This window comes from Cordyceps fumosorosea (genome assembly GCF_001636725.1).
Source record: "Cordyceps fumosorosea ARSEF 2679 chromosome Unknown scaffold_11, whole genome shotgun sequence".
NCBI lineage: Eukaryota > Fungi > Ascomycota > Sordariomycetes > Hypocreales > Cordycipitaceae > Cordyceps > Cordyceps fumosorosea.
Genome location: NW_017387311.1, coordinates 330,598 through 347,840, shown reverse-complemented (window position 1 = coordinate 347,840; position 17,243 = coordinate 330,598). Strand labels below are relative to the sequence as shown.

Sequence of the window (17,243 nt, the reverse complement as noted above, 5' to 3'; positions counted from 1 at the left end):
TGTGGAACGTCGATTGGCTGCACTCTGCAATCCTGAAAGATGCCATTGCCTCGCCAAATAAGCCACCCTCAACACCCAACGCCTCTCATTCTTTCTTTGCTTAGTCCTCTCCCCCTACTTCTTAAGGATACCCATGACCCATGGAATCACCTCGTATCCGGTCTCGTCCTCCGGATGGCCTACGTTGACCTCGGAGAACGGCCCCGCAGCTAGGATGTTCTCGAGCGTAGAGCGACAGAGTGTGCAGCCGCCCATGACCAAGCCGTGGAAGAATCCGACATACCCTAGAAGATGAATGGATGAGAAATTTACGATGCCCGGAAATTCGACGAGAGTACCTACTCTGATAAAGACTCAGCAGAGGGCCGCCGCGCGTAGCCTTGACGTGCTCATGGATGTACCAGCGACCACCAGGCTTGAGAAGCTTGTACAGATATTGAATGTTCTTTTCCTGATCGGGGATGCTGCAAAGGCAGCAGATGCAGACAATGCAGTCGAGGCTACCCTCTGGGATCTCGCCGGCCCAGGCCGTGGGGTCGGTCACCTGCTCGATGCCGACGGGGACGACCTCGTAGATGCCGTCGAGCCCGAGCTTCGTGACGCGCTTTCGGAGCGACGCCGCAGAAATCTCGTTGGGCTCGACGCCGTAAATCTTGGTGACGATCCCACCGCCGTTGGGCTCGTCCGCTTTGCGCTTGCGCAGGTTAGCGGCAGGCCCGTCGGAGGCGGCGGCGGCGGGGGTGAAGCCGGCCAGGACATCCATCCACATGCCGCTGCCGGCGCCAATCTCCATGATGACGCCGGAGACGGGCTCGTAGACGGGCTCGTCGACGATGCGGCCGTCGCGGACGCGGCCCTGGAGGACGGGGACGACGCGCGGCTTGAAGTCCTCCTTGATGCTGGGGCCGACGGTGCCCCAGAAGCGGCCAAAGGCCTCGGCGAGGAACTCGGAGGGGGAGAGCAGCTTGGCGTACTGGCCGGAGGAGAGGATGGAGAGGAAGGCCTGGGGGAAGTGGGCCACGGCCGTGGCGATGAAGATCCACGGCCCGATCATCTTCATGGCGAAGTCGCCCGCGTCCGCTGCGAGACCCATGATGGAAGCAACGGAGTGACGGACGGCGATGGAGAGGGGCAGTGGTGATGTATTGCTGTAGAAGTAAGTCTTAGACAGGCGGGCGGTGGGTGGTGACTTGGTGAAGGGGGGGGATCACTTATAGAAGAGAGATATGGACCAGATTGTCAGCTGGGAGACGATGTGCGTGTGAAAAGAGGAGAGCTCTAGGAATGTGAATCGCAGAGTTTGGGAATGGCTTGAGAGGCGTACGAAGGCGACGAGCTCCCTTTTATATCAGTGCCCGGATTGGGTGTGTGGCTAACACATGAAGGAGGGCGCGGCACAAGAAGAGCCTGAAGAGGAGGCATGGCAGGACAGCTCCAAACTAAGTGCTCTTTATTAGGGTAGTAAATGTTTAGCAGTAGAGCAGAGCCCGGAGCGGAGCTGGAGCTGGGCGGCGGTAGCCTCGGGGATGTGGGGTGTAAAAAGTGGTGCTGGACAAGTTGCACCCCCCTCTAGGTCTGTTTGCCCAGCTTTGAAGAAGCACACAAATAACAGGTTGTATGAGGATCGATAAAAAATCAAAATTATCTTTCAGTCAGTACATGGTACCTTGTTGGCGAGGGTTGGTTGCTGAATTTTGTATGGCGTGTGGTTGCCCAACATGCAGGCTCCCGTCTCCTCCTCGTCGTCCGGAGGGGGTTGCGCTCTTGCCCGCACAGCTGCCGAAAAAGGCACCAGACAAAGTTCCCAAAAAACAATGCACCGGTTCCAGAATACTGACTAATTCACTTCAACAACCTTGGGGACCCCCCGTGGTGGTATTGGGGGCCCGGTGTGCGTGTTGGAATGAACCCCAGCTGACACGCGCCCACACCCAGATGGAAGGAGACCCTCCGAAGCAGCATGGCCAACGCGGTGCCGCGCATGCCCACCTGCGAAGCCTCCCAGTCCCAACACCAATAAAACAGAGACATTGAGCCCTCTCTACGCAAGCTTGAATTGCTATGCCCACGCCCCCTGCAGTCACGTCGCCGGCGCGGTCTTCTTCGGACCCGGGCACACTGTTTTTGCCGTCCTTGCGAAAATTGTGCGCTGACGATCCTCTTTGTCATGAATTGCCTTGACTTCTTGAAATGTATAGAGTAGAGCAGCTTCGTAAGGCTGTGCCTGCCTGCCTGCCTGACTGCAAGCGTCCCTCGTTGACGCTGCTCCCCCGCCACCATCGTTCCTTTTTAAAGTCCTGATTGACACCGAAACGCCCTGGAAATGCTGGAAGCCGACCCAAACAGGCGACAACACAAACACAAAATAACATTGAAAGCCCCTGACGCCAACCCAAAGCCCTCCTCTCGCCCGTACTCGTCCCCCCCCTTCCGGCGCCGCCCCCTCACAGCAGCTCAAAGTCGTCCAGCTGGTCGCGGTACTTCATGATGTTGCGCTTGATCTTGCTGCCGACCGACCACGTCACAAAGTCCTCGGTCGAGCGCGTCACCAGGTACGCCGGGTCCGTCACCGTATCGACGCCCACGCGCACGTGGCCCTGCTCGATCATCTTGGTCGCCGCCTGCACCGTCTCCGCCATGCGCAGCCGCGTCATGACCACCGGCAGCCGCCGCCGCGCGAACGCGCTCACCGTCGCCCCGCGCTCCACCGACGACAGCTTTGACGCCGACGACAGCACGCCCATGTCGTACAGCTTGTTGAGCAGTAGCTCCTCGTGCTTGCGCCGCACGGCGTTGTCGGGCGGCAGGAGGGACAGTCGATGCGAGAGTTGGCGGAGGGACTGGACGCGAAAAGGTCAGCAAACATGTGGTCTGAGAACAAGGTGCGGGTACTTTTCTCTTCTTTTTGGGGGGAATAGGCACAGCAACGTACGCCGCAGATGCGATTATATTTGTGATAGTCTTCGGGCTTCTGGATGTTGTATCGGCGGACGACTTCCTTATCGCGGTGTCCATTATCCTGCTTGTAGGTGATGAAATCCGTCTTACGCAGGAGCTTTTGCTCGTGATACTTGAGTTTTCGCACCATCTTGGCGATTCGGCTGATGTGTCGTGGGCTATCTGGAGGAATTGCAAAGGCGAAATCTCGAGTTGAAAGTTAGTACCTGGAAAAAAATACTGTGGGGCTTCACCGATGGGACGGAGGACTGGCCGCCAACCCGCCGATGTATTGGAGATAACGCCGAGGATGCGCAACTTTCAGGTATCTCTGCAGAGTGGAATCTTGACGAGAAAATTTTAAATTTGAAACCGAGAAGCGAGTACTACTTTCTTAAGTTCCTCAAGTAGCGCTTCTCAAGTAAAATAATGCTCATAGCACATTCTATTCGCACGTGTCATGCCTATGAAACACCAACGTCGCTTAAACAAGGCATGGTGTTTAGGGCGCTTTTTTATGACAGTTGCGAAGTATTCTTCTTGCAATTAGGTTGCAATAACATTTTGAATTCTTCCTCTCCGTTTTGTCGTGTCTCTATGTTATTTCATCTCACCATGGGTAGCTTTACAGGTACAAGTTCTATGTGGGTCTGATGTTCGCACCTAATTGGCCAGTATCCTGACCTGCAAAGTTCCCATCGAAAATCCTCCGTGGTCAACCAGCATTGAGCGTGCCACTTGCTGCTTCAATTTTAACCTTGACCATATTTGAGCGGTACGATAAGATGGTGATGCGACTACCAGGGTTGAGCGCTATGCGCGCCCCTTCAACACCTGCCGTTTCGTTCCTCCGCCAATTCTCGTCCACGGCCGCTGCGGCGCACCCCCCGCGGGAAACTCACCCACCTGTCCGAACGTCGACGCCATCATCCACGAGCAGACTCCAATCTATCAACAAGGACCGCATGTCCGTCGGCGGAGCCAATTCCCGAAGCCCTGGCGCCAGCTCTATGCACCGCATCGGCCAAGCCTACAGGGAGCGCGCGGCTGCAAGCCTCCACATGAAGCAGGAGCAGATCGACTTCCTCAAGAACAAGAAGCTATCCAACGAATACCTCCGGCAGATGCCTCGCCGATGGGTCCCGGGAGATGTCTACTCGCCGCACGACCTGAGCCCTCGCGAGATGGACAAGTGGCGCCGAAGGAACCAGCGTGAGGCTGACGTGGTAGACATCCTTGGCCTTCGCCCATTGGACATGTACAAGGTATGATCACTGACCGCAAGGATGCTGGGTTTTGGCTAACGGGTGATGCAGAACTTTTCTCTTATCCAAGAATTCACGACCAGCTCTGGACAGATCAAGCACTCCAAGGATACTGCTTTGCGGCCCGTCAACCAGCGTAAGGTTGCCAAGATGATTCGCAGAATTCAAGGCATGGGCCTCTACCCGACCATCCACGACCACCCCGAGCTTATTCGCTCGGATTTCTACCCCTCTGAGCAACGTCGAGGTTAAGCTCTGCGCGGGACATCACTCTGCGGGATGAGCTCGCATGGCGCAACTGTATATTAAGGCAGGGGGACCAAGTACCCAATTTTCTTTGTCGATGAACCTAGCATATCCATGTACTATAGCATGTTTGAGCGTCGCGAAGAGCTCTCCAATGATACAATATTTTGAACAAATAGACAAACCCAAACCAATTGCACCCACAGCGATCCGAGCGGCGCCGGGCCTCATTCCGCTCCCTGTTCAGTGCGTCCGTTGAGAGGACCAAGAAATGTTCATGAAATCAAGTTGAAGAACATCTATCTAATAATTATGGCCTTTCAACTTGAATTTGATGAAATCACATATGCAAATGGCATTCTGCGCCGGCGAAACCGCGGCTAATCGCAGTTCGCCCCTGTAGCTCCACAAGAATTGTGGTGATGTCTGCAAGCTTCCGGGTTTGAAGCCGCTCTAGCTGATCATGCTTTGTATCATATCCTGCAATTGGTAGGCTCATTACGATGCTATTGTCAGTTTGTGGCTTCTATATATGCGACTAATTGCCCAGTTCGGGTGTACTGACCCATATACTACAGAATAACCCCCGACGCGTCATAAAATCTCCCACCCAGTACATGATGAGGGCGAACTTGGCCCGCCATGGGCGGCGCCTCCTGGCTTATCGCACAAGAGTGCCATCATGCTCTCTCCTAAGCCATTCGCCTTCTGCGAGACGGCTACCACAGTCTGCGCCGACAGTGTGCCCGCGATTCGAGCGCTCGTTTTTCAACGTCCTCTTCAAGAAGCCACCCCGCGACATTCGACAGCCCGAGTACGAGCCCGGATGGATGCAAATCATGGTCTGGCGCAGCCGCATGCTCGACAACCTGCGGCCGCAGCCCCGACGCGAGCTCATGGAGGCTTGGCGCCGCCTCATGCAGGCCAAGCTCAAGTCGCGCGTGCCGCTCAACAGCACACAGGCGCTGCAGTGCCGACGCCTGCTCGACTACCTCTCCGACCAGCGCATAAGCCTCCAGGAGGATCACAACGTCAAGCCCCTGTCTTCGGCCGACCTCGCCATGGCGCGCCAGGTGCTCCTCGAGCTCGAGCCGAGCGAGACGACGCAACACCATGTCGACTTTGCGCGCGCGCTGTACAAGGCGTGGATGGACGGCGACTTTGCACACAAGCCCCGTGCGGTGGAACTGCAATGGACATATCTCGTCAAGGCGCTGTCATTGTACGGCTGCGGAGTGGAGGCCAAGGGGTTACTCTACGAGAAGTGGGACATGCCAGAGTACGCCGTCTACCTTACCCAGGACGACCAATTACTGGAGACTGTTGCGCAGGCCCTTGCCAGAGAAGGCAAGGAAGCTGAGCTGTTGGAGCTGGTTTACCACGCGCAAGCCCGTGGAATTGCTCTCGATGCTAGCCTGCAATCGGTCATTGTACAATACTTTGCCGGCCGCGACCGAATCGAGGAAACAAAGGCCTGGTTCACGAAGCGCATCGAACAACCGCAGTGCCATCGAGATACGTACCGCGCTGTTGCTTCTTTCGCGAGGCGTAACAAGCTACAAGAATGGGCGATGCCCTTCTTCATAGAACTGGGCGAGGCTACACCCAGGAAACAATATTGGGATGTCCTACTGCAGTCGATTTTGCTGATGGGCCGGAGCCCTTCGCAGGTGGGCACCATGATGGACCACATGGTCGACCGCGGCGGTGATATCAAACCTACTATTAACACAATCAACGGCCTCCTTTCGGTAGCCGTCGAGCTTAAAGATTATCAGCTGGGGCAGGACGTGCTGCAGCTTGGCAACGAAAAGGGCATCAAGATGAACGGCGAAAGCTATATGCACATGATGCGCCTGTGCATCGAAGCCAAGGACTTTGACCGTGCGCAAAGTGCCTACGAGCAAGTCAAATACCTTGAACCCTGGGGCAGCGACTCCAAATCAGACCTACAGTCCCAATTTGGGCGGCTTGTGAACCACTACCTCGTCATACTTACCAAGCAAACGCCCCCCAACTTCCCCCTCCTTCTCTCTATCATTGATTCGGTCGAGGAGCTTGGTCTCCGCCTCGAACCCGCCACCGTTGCAGCGCTGTGCCTGCGCTTCCTAGAGAATGACCAGCACTTTGATGTCATGGACATCCTCTCCATAAACACCTTCCTCTTCAGCGAAGCCCAACGCGAAGTGGTGCAGTCCGCCTTTATTCAGTTCTGCCTGGATCCCAAGACGAGCACGTCCCGTGCATGGGGCGGCTACCAGCTGCTGCAGCAGTTTTTTGAGGACACGAGCTTCGGGCGACGCACGCAGCTGATGGAGGCGTTCTTCGCGCGACGGCGGCCCGACATGGCGACGCATGTCTTTGGCCACATGCGCCAGCACCGCAGCAAGTCGCTGCACCCGCGGATGGAGACGTACATTGCATGCCTGGAGGGCCTCGCGCGCTGCCCGGACCTGGCCGGGCTGGAGATGGTGCACAACATGCTCAAGATGGACACGACGGTGCAGACGAACACGGCGCTGCAGACGGGGCTGATGCTGGCGTTCACGGCGTGCGACAAGCCGCTCACGGCGCTGGACTGTTGGTCGCAGATCACGCAGTCGCAGGAGGGGCCGTCGTACGCGACGCTCGAGGCGGTGTTTTGGACGCTGGAGCGCAAGCCGGGCGGGTACAAGATGGCGCGCGAGATCTGGGACCGCATGGAGCGGATGGACCTCGAGGTCTCGGCGCGCGTGTACAATGCGTACATTGGCGCGGTGGCGGGCGCGGGCTCCGAGAAGGAGATACGCGCCCTGATTATGAAGATGCCTACCGTGGTTGGTGTTGAGCCTGAGCCTATGACGTGAGTATTGAAGATCCCTGGTGTTGGCCGTGGAAATTCCATGTTGCTAACCGGAAAATAACTTGCAGATTTGCCATTGCGTACAATGCACTACCTGGATGGGAACTTCAAAACGAATTTCAGACGTGGGCAAAGCTGCGATACAAGGAGCAGTGGGAGACGTTGCTCAAGGCTGGGCGAAGGATGAATGAGTACTCGTTGTGTCAATTCAAGATTGACCGAAACATGCGAGCAGAGGTCTAGACACGAGGGAGTGACCGGTTGAGAAAGGGGAAAGAATCTACATAATAAAGCGAGATCATTTTTATTCTTCGTTGGGTCGCCGTAGGGCGGAATACTGCTACTCTTCTTGTACTAGTTATTGGCATGAGGGCAGAACAGGCAAGCGGGAAGACGAGTCTGCATCTCGCGTGTACAACATCTTTTCGAAAAAAAAAAAAAACTTGAAGCCTGGGACTGTATATGGTATAAAAATGCCGAGGAGAGAGGTTGAAATATGGAGGTCCAAGGCCTCTCTTGACTCAGTTGCACGTACTATGCAGGAGTTCTGACTGGACGAGATCTGGCTGAGCACGCGAGCCGCTGGGCATTTCTGGGCGCCCCGTCGTCAGCTGCTTGCCAGGCTCTTGGCAGATCCCGAGAAGCGTGTGCTTTCCGAGGCTTTCCGAGACTTTTCCGCAAATCGTTTGATGTTGTAAACTGCACAAACTGGTCATGGCCGTCGCACTTACACCTGTTCTTTGTGAATTGTTGGCAAGCGGGGGTTGATTCTCATCACACTTGACATGCTGGGCTCAGTAGACTCCAGCCAGTGTTTCTCCTCCTGTCCTGTTATCATTTAGCAGGATACTGCCAACATGCTGCTTGAATGTTGGCCGCATGAGAGGATCGGCAGTGCCTCTGGCGTGTGCCCGTCCCGTTGCTGAAGATGAACTGCGGTCTTAACTTGCAGCGGAGAGTGGACGGCAAAGCCTAGGCCGACACCGGCAGATATTCCACTCTTTAAGCGTGAAATCCACATAAAAGAAACCATCTACCTTGTAATACCCGAAGTAGTGCTTGGCGAGCTGTCTGATTGGCTCTGTCGCGAACACTGCTTCTTTGCGCGTCCAGGTCAATGGCTTTATCAGATCGAAATTTATCAGATGAAAGCTGCAAAGAAAATGAAGCTCCTCGTGAGTGAAAAAAAAAAAAAATTGAGGCTGAAGTATTAGACGATAGCCCACTTGGAAACTCTTGGCAGCCAAGCTTGAAGCTTTTTCCGATAGAGCCAACCATGGCCTCATTCTCGTGTAGTTGAGTCGTCTGGTATAAATACGCGCCAGGCAGACGTTCAAAAAGTATTCGAACCAACAGCTCGACATTATATCGGCAAGTTTCAAGTTGGTAATATATTCAAAGTCTTCATCTTCCAAGTCTCTCTCAGAAGCAATGGCGACGACGACAAGTCCAACTGAGGCGGATCTGCCTAGCAAGGAAGAGAAGCTCAAAGCTACGGTCGAGGAGCTTGGCTCTGAAAATGACAAGACGGGTCATATTGAATACGTTCTTTCCAAGCAGCAACTCGTTGTTGCCTTTGCCGCGTGAGTTTCGCACAACTACTCGCCATGACGCAGACATCTTACTCTTGACTACTTGGCAACGACTAACAACAACACTCATAGAATCTTCATCTTGCTCTTCGTGCAAGAACTCACCTCCGGCATCTTCCGCGTCCTCAACCCGTACGTCACCAGCGAATTCGAGCGGCACTCCCTGACCGCCACCACCGCCGTCGTCTCCAGCATCATCGGCGCCGTCTCCAACCTCCCCGTCGCCAAGCTCTTCGAGGTCTGGGGCCGCATGCAGGTGCTGGCCCTGATGGTCGGCTGCATGCTCCTCGGCATCGTCCTGCTGGCCGCCTGCGACTCCGTCGAGACCTATTGCGCCGCCCAGGTCTTTTACACCGTCGGCCTGTACGGCATCAAGTTTTGCATCGTCGTCTTCATCACGGACACCACGGCGCTGCGCAACCGCGCCTTCTTCATTGGCTTCACGGGGTCGCCGGTGCTCGCGACGCTCTGGGCGTACGGCCCGCTGTCGGACAGCATCCTGCGGACGATTGGGTTTCGCTGGGGGTTCGGCCTGTGGGCGCCGGTGTACCTGGTGGTCTCGCTGCCGGTGCTGGCGGTGCTTCGCAGCGCGCAGAGGGCGAAGAGGAGTGAGGTCGCGGGCGTGGCTGACGCTTCAGAGACGGCGCTGCCGCTTGCGTTTTGGGAAAAAGTCGTGCACCATGCCAAGCTGTTCGACGTCGTCGGCATCCTCATCATCTCGACAGGCTTGACCTTGCTTCTGCTCGCCGTGTCCATCTACTCCTACCAAGCCGATGGATGGCGATCTCCGCTGATAATCTGCTTCCTCGTCTTCGGAGCCTTGCTGTTGCCCGTCTTTTGTCTGTACGAGAGATACCTTGCCTCGTCGACGTTTATCCCGTGGTCCATCTTCACGAGCAGGACCGTCGTCGCGACCAACTTGATGGTGCTCACCCTGCAGGCCGGTCAGCAGCTTGCCAACGCCTACTTTTACTCCTTCTTGATTGTCGTGTTCCGACAGACAATCGCAAACGCAACGTATATCTCCAATATCTACTACATTGCCAGCACGATCACGAACTTGGTCCTCGGCGTCGTGGTCCGCCGCTTCGGCCGCATCAAATGGTTCGCCCTGTGCGGCGGCGTGCCCCTCGTGATGCTGAGCGTGGGCCTCATGATCAAGTTCCGGACCCCCGACACGCATATCGGTCTCATCATCTTGAGCCAGTTCCTCAACGCCTTCGGTGGCGGCATCCTGCACCCTTTGGAGCAGATCACCCTCATGGTGGAGTCTGACCATGAACATGTTCCGGCTCTGCTTGCGGTGGAAGGCACCTTTGCCATCATTGGCAAGGGTATTGGTTTTGCGCTGGCCGGGGCGATATGGACGGGCATGTTCAAGGACAGACTGGCCAGGTATCTTCCAGCCTCGGAAATGCCACACCTGGAAAGCATCTACGGGAGCATCAAGGTCCAGAGCTCGTACGCCATGGACAGCGAGACGTATAGAGCCATTGCTCACGCGTATGGAGATACGCAGCGCGCGATTTTGCTGGCTTCGATTGGGATTTTTGTCGTGACCCTCGTCCTCACGGCGCTCTGGAGGGACATTAACGTCAACAAGGTCGCGAACCGACAGAACAAACGTTGGTGATGCAACCCCCCCCCATGTATTTCAAGCTATATATTATACAGGGTCCATTTCTTGATCCTTTTAGAATCTTGACCCTCTACCATGCTCCAAAACTTGACTGTAGTCGTGAGCAGTTCCCCCAGCGTGACCTTGACTCAATACCAGTTCGATCTTGAAAAATTTATGTGCTACCACTAATCTTATACATCTCGTTCATACAACTTTCTTTGAATGCCCAAGTAATTCTTGGGCAAGACAGAAGACTTGGCACTGCCCATGTGAAATGTTTGATCCACTAGAATGAAAACGAGAAATAGACACAAGAAGGGGGGGAGCCTTCCATTAATTCATACCTTGATAAGAAGCTGGGAACTCAGACTTGATTAGAAGAACCGAGTAGTAGTACAAGTACCTTTTACTCGGCCTCGCATTTGCCTACCTGGTAGACAAAGTTGTCACCACCGTTCCCGTTCCTTGTTACGAATTAGCAACGGGCGAAACTCTTGGCCAAACGATGCATAAGGCACTTTTCCCACTTGTATCCCCCTGCGTATCATTATGGTGCTCTCGCTGTACGTGGAATAAGTCGAGAGTCAACCGTTCTGTACATCAAGATCCCTTTTATGGCACCTAGTTATGAGTTCCAGTAGCACCTGAGCATCGCGTCCAAGGTTGATCTGTGCCAGCGCCTTGAGAGAGCGGCTTTTTTTTTTGGTAAAATTTTCGATTTTGAAAGAAATTACCTGTAGTTATTTCGATAGGAACGAATTAGCTAGATAGAGGAGTTAGCTGGACGTGAAAGATTTGCATACCTGTTGATGAGGAAAATGAATCAAGTCAGCTCCCACGTTGGGGGTGGTGGTTTTTATAGGTTTGAGGGTCATCTTTTTTAAACTCGACCTTTTTGCCACTCTTTTATATCTGTTCAATTTTGTAGATTTGAAGCACGTCATAGTTTCCCGAACACTTATTCCTAGCTGTGCGGTCTTGACGCGGCGTGTTAGCTGTGCCAATGTGTTCGTAGTCTCTACTAGGTACCATTATTAGTAGATAAGTTTTCTCTCGACAGGGCCTAGACCACCACCGCATAGCTAACTCAACGGCAGAGGCTGTGGTAACTCTGCTTAATACTGAGAATAGTTCACAGTTGTACGCTTTGCTACGCCGCGTGTGATGCTAGGTGTTGACACGGGCCGCAGACCAAGCAGGTTGAGCCTCGCGGACGAGCGCAACCCAAGATTTGAACAAAATAAGTTGAGTGCGCCACCTGCTTGTAAAGAGAACGATAATTGAGGGCAATAGCCTGTCTGCCTGTGGGTATCTAGATCTAACCGGCATTCTGGGGGGGGGGGGGCAATGGCAGAGCAAAGAACGGAGGATGTGCGTGGGGGAAGTCCCTTTTCCTTGTTTGCGGTATTGGGGGATACTTTTCCTGGTTTGTCCTTTTTTTCTTCTTTTTTTTTTTAAAGAAAGACTCGGCTACTTACATTGAAACCTTATTCAAAGCTTTTTCTTGCCCGCGCGGAGGAGCTGCCCCTCTACAAGTTGTTCTACGGATTGGACAAGAGACAACCATTCAACTGTCGGTACCACATCACTCGCCGGTTTTTTAGTTTTCATAATATTTCTTTGATATTATTTTCCTCTATTGTCAAGTTTGGGTAGCTTACCAAGTCTTTGGAATAAGAATAACAGTTCTAGGCCGAAGGTACGTACAATTTGCGCCCCCACCACCGCCACTCCCCCCGCCACCATCGGATCGGCGAATTGACTAGTACATAAGGACAAAGGTAATCTGCCACCTAACATTCTGCCAGCTGCGAGCTTCCAACCAACTACCAACAAACACCACATGGTCGACAAGACGCGCCCGTTCTTTGCCCCTTGTAATCCGGTGTGCTCTTCTTGAAGCTACATGACTTCCTGAGCTTGTTACCGTTACACCGGCCATCGGAACCTCGGGCCTCCGTCCGCAATTGGCGGCCAAGCATGGCCTCGACCTCGGCTGACGGCGTGCCACACGCAGCCGCCTCGTCGTTGTGGGAAAACCTCGTGGACAATGCGGCCGTCACTGTCAACTCGACCTTTACATATGAGGATTTGGTCTTTCAAATAGCGCCATTGGCTCTGGTACTGGCGCTGTCGCCCTTTTTCCTGCATCACTATTCCCAGCCGCCAGTGTACCTGCGTCACGTCCCATTTCTGCGCCTCAAACTGGTAAGCTACGAATGTCCTTCTCGGGTACCGTCTCTCTACTTTGCCACGCCTCTAACTCGCCCGTCTCTCCTCAGTTCGCCGCTGGGTCCCTCATATGTCTCGAGTTCTCCAACCTTCTTCTTCGCCGCATGCGACTCGATCCCCGAGCCGATGCCATGGTCGCCGCAGCACTCATTGACTTGGTTGTTGCTCTTACCATAGGAATCATCCTCTACATCGAAAGCCAAGGCATTCGTCCGTCTGCCTTGCTTCCTCTCTACCTCTCCGCCGGTTGCATGATTGACGCGGCCAAGTGCCACTCTTTCTACCTGGCTCAAGGCCTGTCATCGGCTTCTGCCATTGCCACTTCCGCTGGAGGTTTTCGCTTCCTGCTTCTACTCCTCGAGACATTCTCAAAGGAGGAACTCATGGTCAGCCAGGACGCAGCTCAATACGAAGCTCTTCAAGAAGAGAAAAGGCGCCGTGCGTACTTCATTTTCCCGCGCCTCTCCATTTCCAGGCAACTTCGCATCTCCATCGAAAACGGCAATCTGATGCCCATTGCGTCCGAGTTTGCGTCCGACCGCTTATATGACAAGCTCAAGAGCTATTGGCAGCTGAGCGATGACGCCACTGATGAGATGGAGAAAATACGACGCACGGCGCAAATTGAAGGCAAAGCAGCACCATCTCTGGAACTCGAAAGCCTGTCGATGGCATGCGCTACAGCCTGGTGGACCGAGGGCAAGCGAATGCTTGTACCACGACTAGTTTTTGCCATGTGCACATTCAGCCAGCCTTTCATTTTGAAAGCAATCATCGAGGCCTTGGGCCAAGATGAGGTCTCGACCTTGCGCAAACTCATCTTGGTCGCTGTGACGCTATTGGCCTTCGTCGGCGTCACTGTTGGCAAATCATCGTATGCCCATATGAACTACCTCATGGTCGCGCGCTTGCGTGGGAGTTTGATTACCCAGACTATCGAGAAAACCCATCGCATTTCCTACAAAGATGCTCAGACATCCGCAACCATCTCCTTGATCAGCACTGACATTGACGGTATTGCTGCCGCATTGCCCAGATTCCTGGAGCTCCCTGTCACCTTTATGGAAACATGCTTTGGCATTTACGCTCTTTCCTGGTTTGTTGGGAACGCATGCTTCCTGGTGCTCGTCCCAGTCCTGGCCTCCAACATCTTCTCGTGGTTCTGGGGCTTTGTAACCGAGCCAGCCCTTGCTGCCTGCAAAAAGAAGACCGAGGTTCGCGTAGCAAAGACGTCGTCCCTTCTCTATCAACTAGGCGCAATCAAAATGACGGGCTTAGCTCCGACCGTTGCCACCTTTCTTCAAGGCCTGCGACTACAAGAACTGCGACTATTGACGAGACATCGATCACTCGAAACGGCAACAGTGCCTTTCATTCAAGCAGCAAACACCATGACGCCTGTCTGGGTGCTCAGCCAAGCGCTTTCGCCAGTTGAATTGACAGAGACTGTATCTGCCGACGTCGTCTTCCCCATCTTGGCCCTTGTCGCAGCCATCCAGGGCCCGCTGGGTCGGCTCTTGGATATGAACTCGACGACGTCATCCATCAACGCCCGATTCGACGCCATTCGGCAGTTTCTGAGTCTTCCTGAAAGAGACGAGTATCGGTTCATCAGAGACAAACACTTCCCCAAGTACCGCCGGGCCCCGCCAGTGAACGAGCAGTTTGTTCATCCAGTTCAAGTGATCGATGTTGATATTGCACCTCCCGGGCTACGACAGCCCATTCTCTTCCGCGTTGACTTTGCGCTCGTTCAAGGGTCAATTACGGCAATCGTTGGCTCACCCAGGACGGGAAAGAGCACGCTCTTGCAGGGCATACTTGGTGAAGCGTCTCTCATTGAAGGGTCGATTTGCGTACAGCATGAAGACATGGCCATATGTGGCCAGATAACTTGGCTGCAGGATGCCTCAATCCTTGACAACATCATAGGCCCCTTGCCCTACAACGCCGATTTCTTCCAGCGAGTGGTCGAATGCTGCTTGTTGCGAGATGACCTCGATCAACTTCCTGGCGGAGCCGACTACATGGTTGGGCCTGCTGGAAGAAATCTGAGCACTGGCCAGCGACAACGCATCGGTATCGCTAGAACGGTCTACTCCCGCACTGCGGTCATGCTTTTTGACGATCCTTTCGGTGCTCTCGACAAAAAGACGGCCGTGTCTATCCTGTTTCATTTGTTCGGCGCAAGCGGGCTTTTGAGAGAAATGGGTATCACTGTTGCTCTGGTGTCGTATCTGCGGGAGAGCCTTGACGTCTCGGATAGAGTTTTACTTCTTGACGGCCATGGATATGCTTCTCTTGAAGACCACCCTTTCCAGACTCCCGCCTTCGCGGCCAAAGTCAAGGAAGTTTTCAACTCTATACCAGAAGGGCCTCCCGAAGAGGTTGAAGACATTGAAAAGGAAGTCATACGTCGGTCATTGGAGTTTGAAAGACTTTCCTCACGCGCCGCATTAACTGGCGTGCCTGGAAATTTGGGCTCGAATACACGGCTACGTACCCTTTACATCAAACCAATCGGATACTTCTCGGTAATTTTATACACCGTGCTCCTCTTTTGCCTAAGTCTTGGAGAGAACATTCCTAGTAAGATTAAGACTCGTTCTACTTTGCGTTCAAAACTGACGGCAATCCTAGACGTCTATGTGCGAGACTGGATAGATTCTCGATCAGCGACTTACTCTGTCGCTGGCTACGCTTCTTCGGCTGGTATCACATGCTTAATTGGAACGCTGTCTTATTGGCTGCTCCATGTCAAGCTTGCGCCGAGAGCCTCTCTTGCACTGCACCAACATCTCGTAAACGCCATCACCGGATCCACGCTTGTTTTTCTTGGTGTTGTCAACATAGGATCAGTCATGATGCAATTTGACCAAGATGCAAGCATGCTCTCCCGCCAATTACCTTTCTTCTCTATGAGGACTGCATCCGCTCTCTTCTCCGTCATGATCAAGACCTCCATCATTGTCTCGGGAGCATCGTACATGTTCGCCATTCTGCCGCTTCTTGTGGCTGCATTGTATTACCTCCAAATTTTCTACTTCAAGACGGCTCGCCAACTGCGCAAGCTGGATAGCGAGGCTAAGACGCCACTGTTCAAACGGTTTGAAGAGACGGCCGATGGCATAATGTACATGCGCGCTTTCCGTTGGCTAAAAGCTGACACACGAATCAGCTTTGGGCTCCTGAACATTAGCCAGAGGGCGTTTTACTATTTATTTTACTTCCAACAGTGGTTGGTGATGGTCCTCGGCCTCTTTACTAGCAGTATTGCTGCGTGCCTAGTACTGCTTGTGTTATTTTTTCCTGGAAGCACATCTGAAGCCGCAGTAGGCTTATCCTTTCTAGCACTATTCCAATTCAGCTGGACATTGGAAAGGCTGTTTGAGGTGCGTACCCTGCTCGAAACGCCGATTGGCTCGCTCGAGAGGCTGCGCTCTTTCCTGCGATATACCCCGCAAGAAACCGAGCGGAATGCTCAGCCAGCTCCCGAAGGTTGGCCATGGCGTGGAGAGATTGAGTTGGAAAATGTAACGGCAAAATATGAGTAAGCACATGCATTGAACAGTGATGCCACCTCAAGACCTAACAAATTTCAAGGGAAACTTCAGAAACGAATGCTTTACAAGACTTGACATTGGTTGTTGAGGCTGGAGAAAGGGTCGGGCTGATTGGCCGCACTGGGAGGTAAGATTGACACGTCTGGTTGCCGTGAGCCACTGCTGACCATGACATTTTGATAGTGGCAAGACGTCAGTCCTTAATGCCATCCTTGGGCTGGTCGATTACAGCGGCATGATCATGATTGATGGGATAGATGTATCTATGCTGTCCCGAGACGAACTTCGATCCCGCATAGTGACGATTTCCCAAGACCAGGTGAGATTTGATGAATCTATTCGAACCAACCTCCTGCCCCTCACTCTGAACGACGTGGCGGCAAAGACCACCTCAGAGGAAGAGGAGGGGATTATGGACGAGGCCGCACGAGAGCGAGATGATGTTCTCGAGGCGGAGTTGAGACGCGTTGGAATCTGGCAGAACCTGACGAATAAGAGCGGCCTCGATACGGTGCTAGATGAGGCAGGCTATTCGCCTGGCGAGGTTCAGCTGCTGTGCATTGCAAGGGCTAGTCTCAGACAGAGCGAGACTGGCAGCAGGGTGGTGCTGGTGGATGAGGTGACGACGTGTGCCGATGCTTGGACACAAGAGCGTATACAAGACGTCATGCGCAACTCGTTCCTGGGCTGCACGATGCTGGTGGCGGCACGTACGGAAGAAGCGATTTTGGATGTCAGCGCCGTTTTTGAGATGTCTGAAGGAGTTATTATGCATGAGGCGCGCAGGTACGGCTGGTAGCCGATGGTCTGCACTTTTGGAATAGAATACCGAGTGGATTGGCGAAGGCCGCTTCCCGAGTGTGCCTTGTCACCAAGTGTGTAAATAGTCGTCGAGATGAGCAAGCCACAGCGCGAGTCCGGCAGGCCGTTGAGCCTACATCATGT

The 17,243-nt window shown here is 53.8% G+C and overlaps 6 protein-coding genes across 6 annotated transcripts; 4 read left to right on the top strand and 2 right to left on the bottom strand.

The window, feature by feature from the left end:
* Nucleotides 1–114: 114 nt before the first annotated feature.
* On the bottom strand, nucleotides 115–1,093 carry ISF_04903 (Methyltransferase type 11; the record flags this gene model as incomplete). Its single annotated transcript, XM_018848508.1, has 2 exons — nucleotides 115–284; nucleotides 343–1,093. The coding sequence occupies 2 exons, from the start codon at nucleotides 1,091–1,093 to the stop codon at nucleotides 115–117; spliced, it is 921 nt and encodes a 306-aa protein (XP_018704234.1).
* Nucleotides 1,094–2,444: 1,351 nt separating this feature from the next.
* Nucleotides 2,445–3,088, bottom strand: ISF_04902 (U3 small nucleolar ribonucleoprotein IMP3; the record flags this gene model as incomplete). Its single annotated transcript, XM_018848507.1, has 2 exons — nucleotides 2,445–2,840; nucleotides 2,933–3,088. 2 exons carry the CDS (start codon nucleotides 3,086–3,088, stop codon nucleotides 2,445–2,447), a joined length of 552 nt encoding a protein of 183 aa, XP_018704233.1.
* A 664-nt stretch (nucleotides 3,089–3,752) lies between these two features.
* ISF_04901 (37S ribosomal protein S18) lies at nucleotides 3,753–4,454 on the top strand (the record flags this gene model as incomplete). Its single annotated transcript, XM_018848506.1, has 2 exons — nucleotides 3,753–4,202; nucleotides 4,254–4,454. 2 exons carry the CDS (start codon nucleotides 3,753–3,755, stop codon nucleotides 4,452–4,454), a joined length of 651 nt encoding a protein of 216 aa, XP_018704232.1.
* Nucleotides 4,455–5,068: 614 nt separating this feature from the next.
* ISF_04900 (complex I intermediate-associated protein 84) lies at nucleotides 5,069–7,533 on the top strand (the record flags this gene model as incomplete). The annotated part of the gene is made up of 2 exons (XM_018848505.1): nucleotides 5,069–7,290; nucleotides 7,359–7,533. 2 exons carry the CDS (start codon nucleotides 5,069–5,071, stop codon nucleotides 7,531–7,533), a joined length of 2,397 nt encoding a protein of 798 aa, XP_018704231.1.
* Nucleotides 7,534–8,721: 1,188 nt separating this feature from the next.
* ISF_04899 (Major facilitator superfamily domain, general substrate transporter) lies at nucleotides 8,722–10,515 on the top strand (the record flags this gene model as incomplete). Its single annotated transcript, XM_018848504.1, has 2 exons — nucleotides 8,722–8,873; nucleotides 8,955–10,515. The coding sequence occupies 2 exons, from the start codon at nucleotides 8,722–8,724 to the stop codon at nucleotides 10,513–10,515; spliced, it is 1,713 nt and encodes a 570-aa protein (XP_018704230.1).
* A 1,968-nt stretch (nucleotides 10,516–12,483) lies between these two features.
* ISF_04898 (Vacuolar multidrug resistance efflux pump) lies at nucleotides 12,484–17,097 on the top strand (the record flags this gene model as incomplete). The annotated part of the gene is made up of 4 exons (XM_018848503.1): nucleotides 12,484–12,711; nucleotides 12,786–16,285; nucleotides 16,339–16,425; nucleotides 16,482–17,097. The coding sequence occupies 4 exons, from the start codon at nucleotides 12,484–12,486 to the stop codon at nucleotides 17,095–17,097; spliced, it is 4,431 nt and encodes a 1,476-aa protein (XP_018704229.1).
* Between the last annotated feature and the right edge of the window lie 146 nt (nucleotides 17,098–17,243).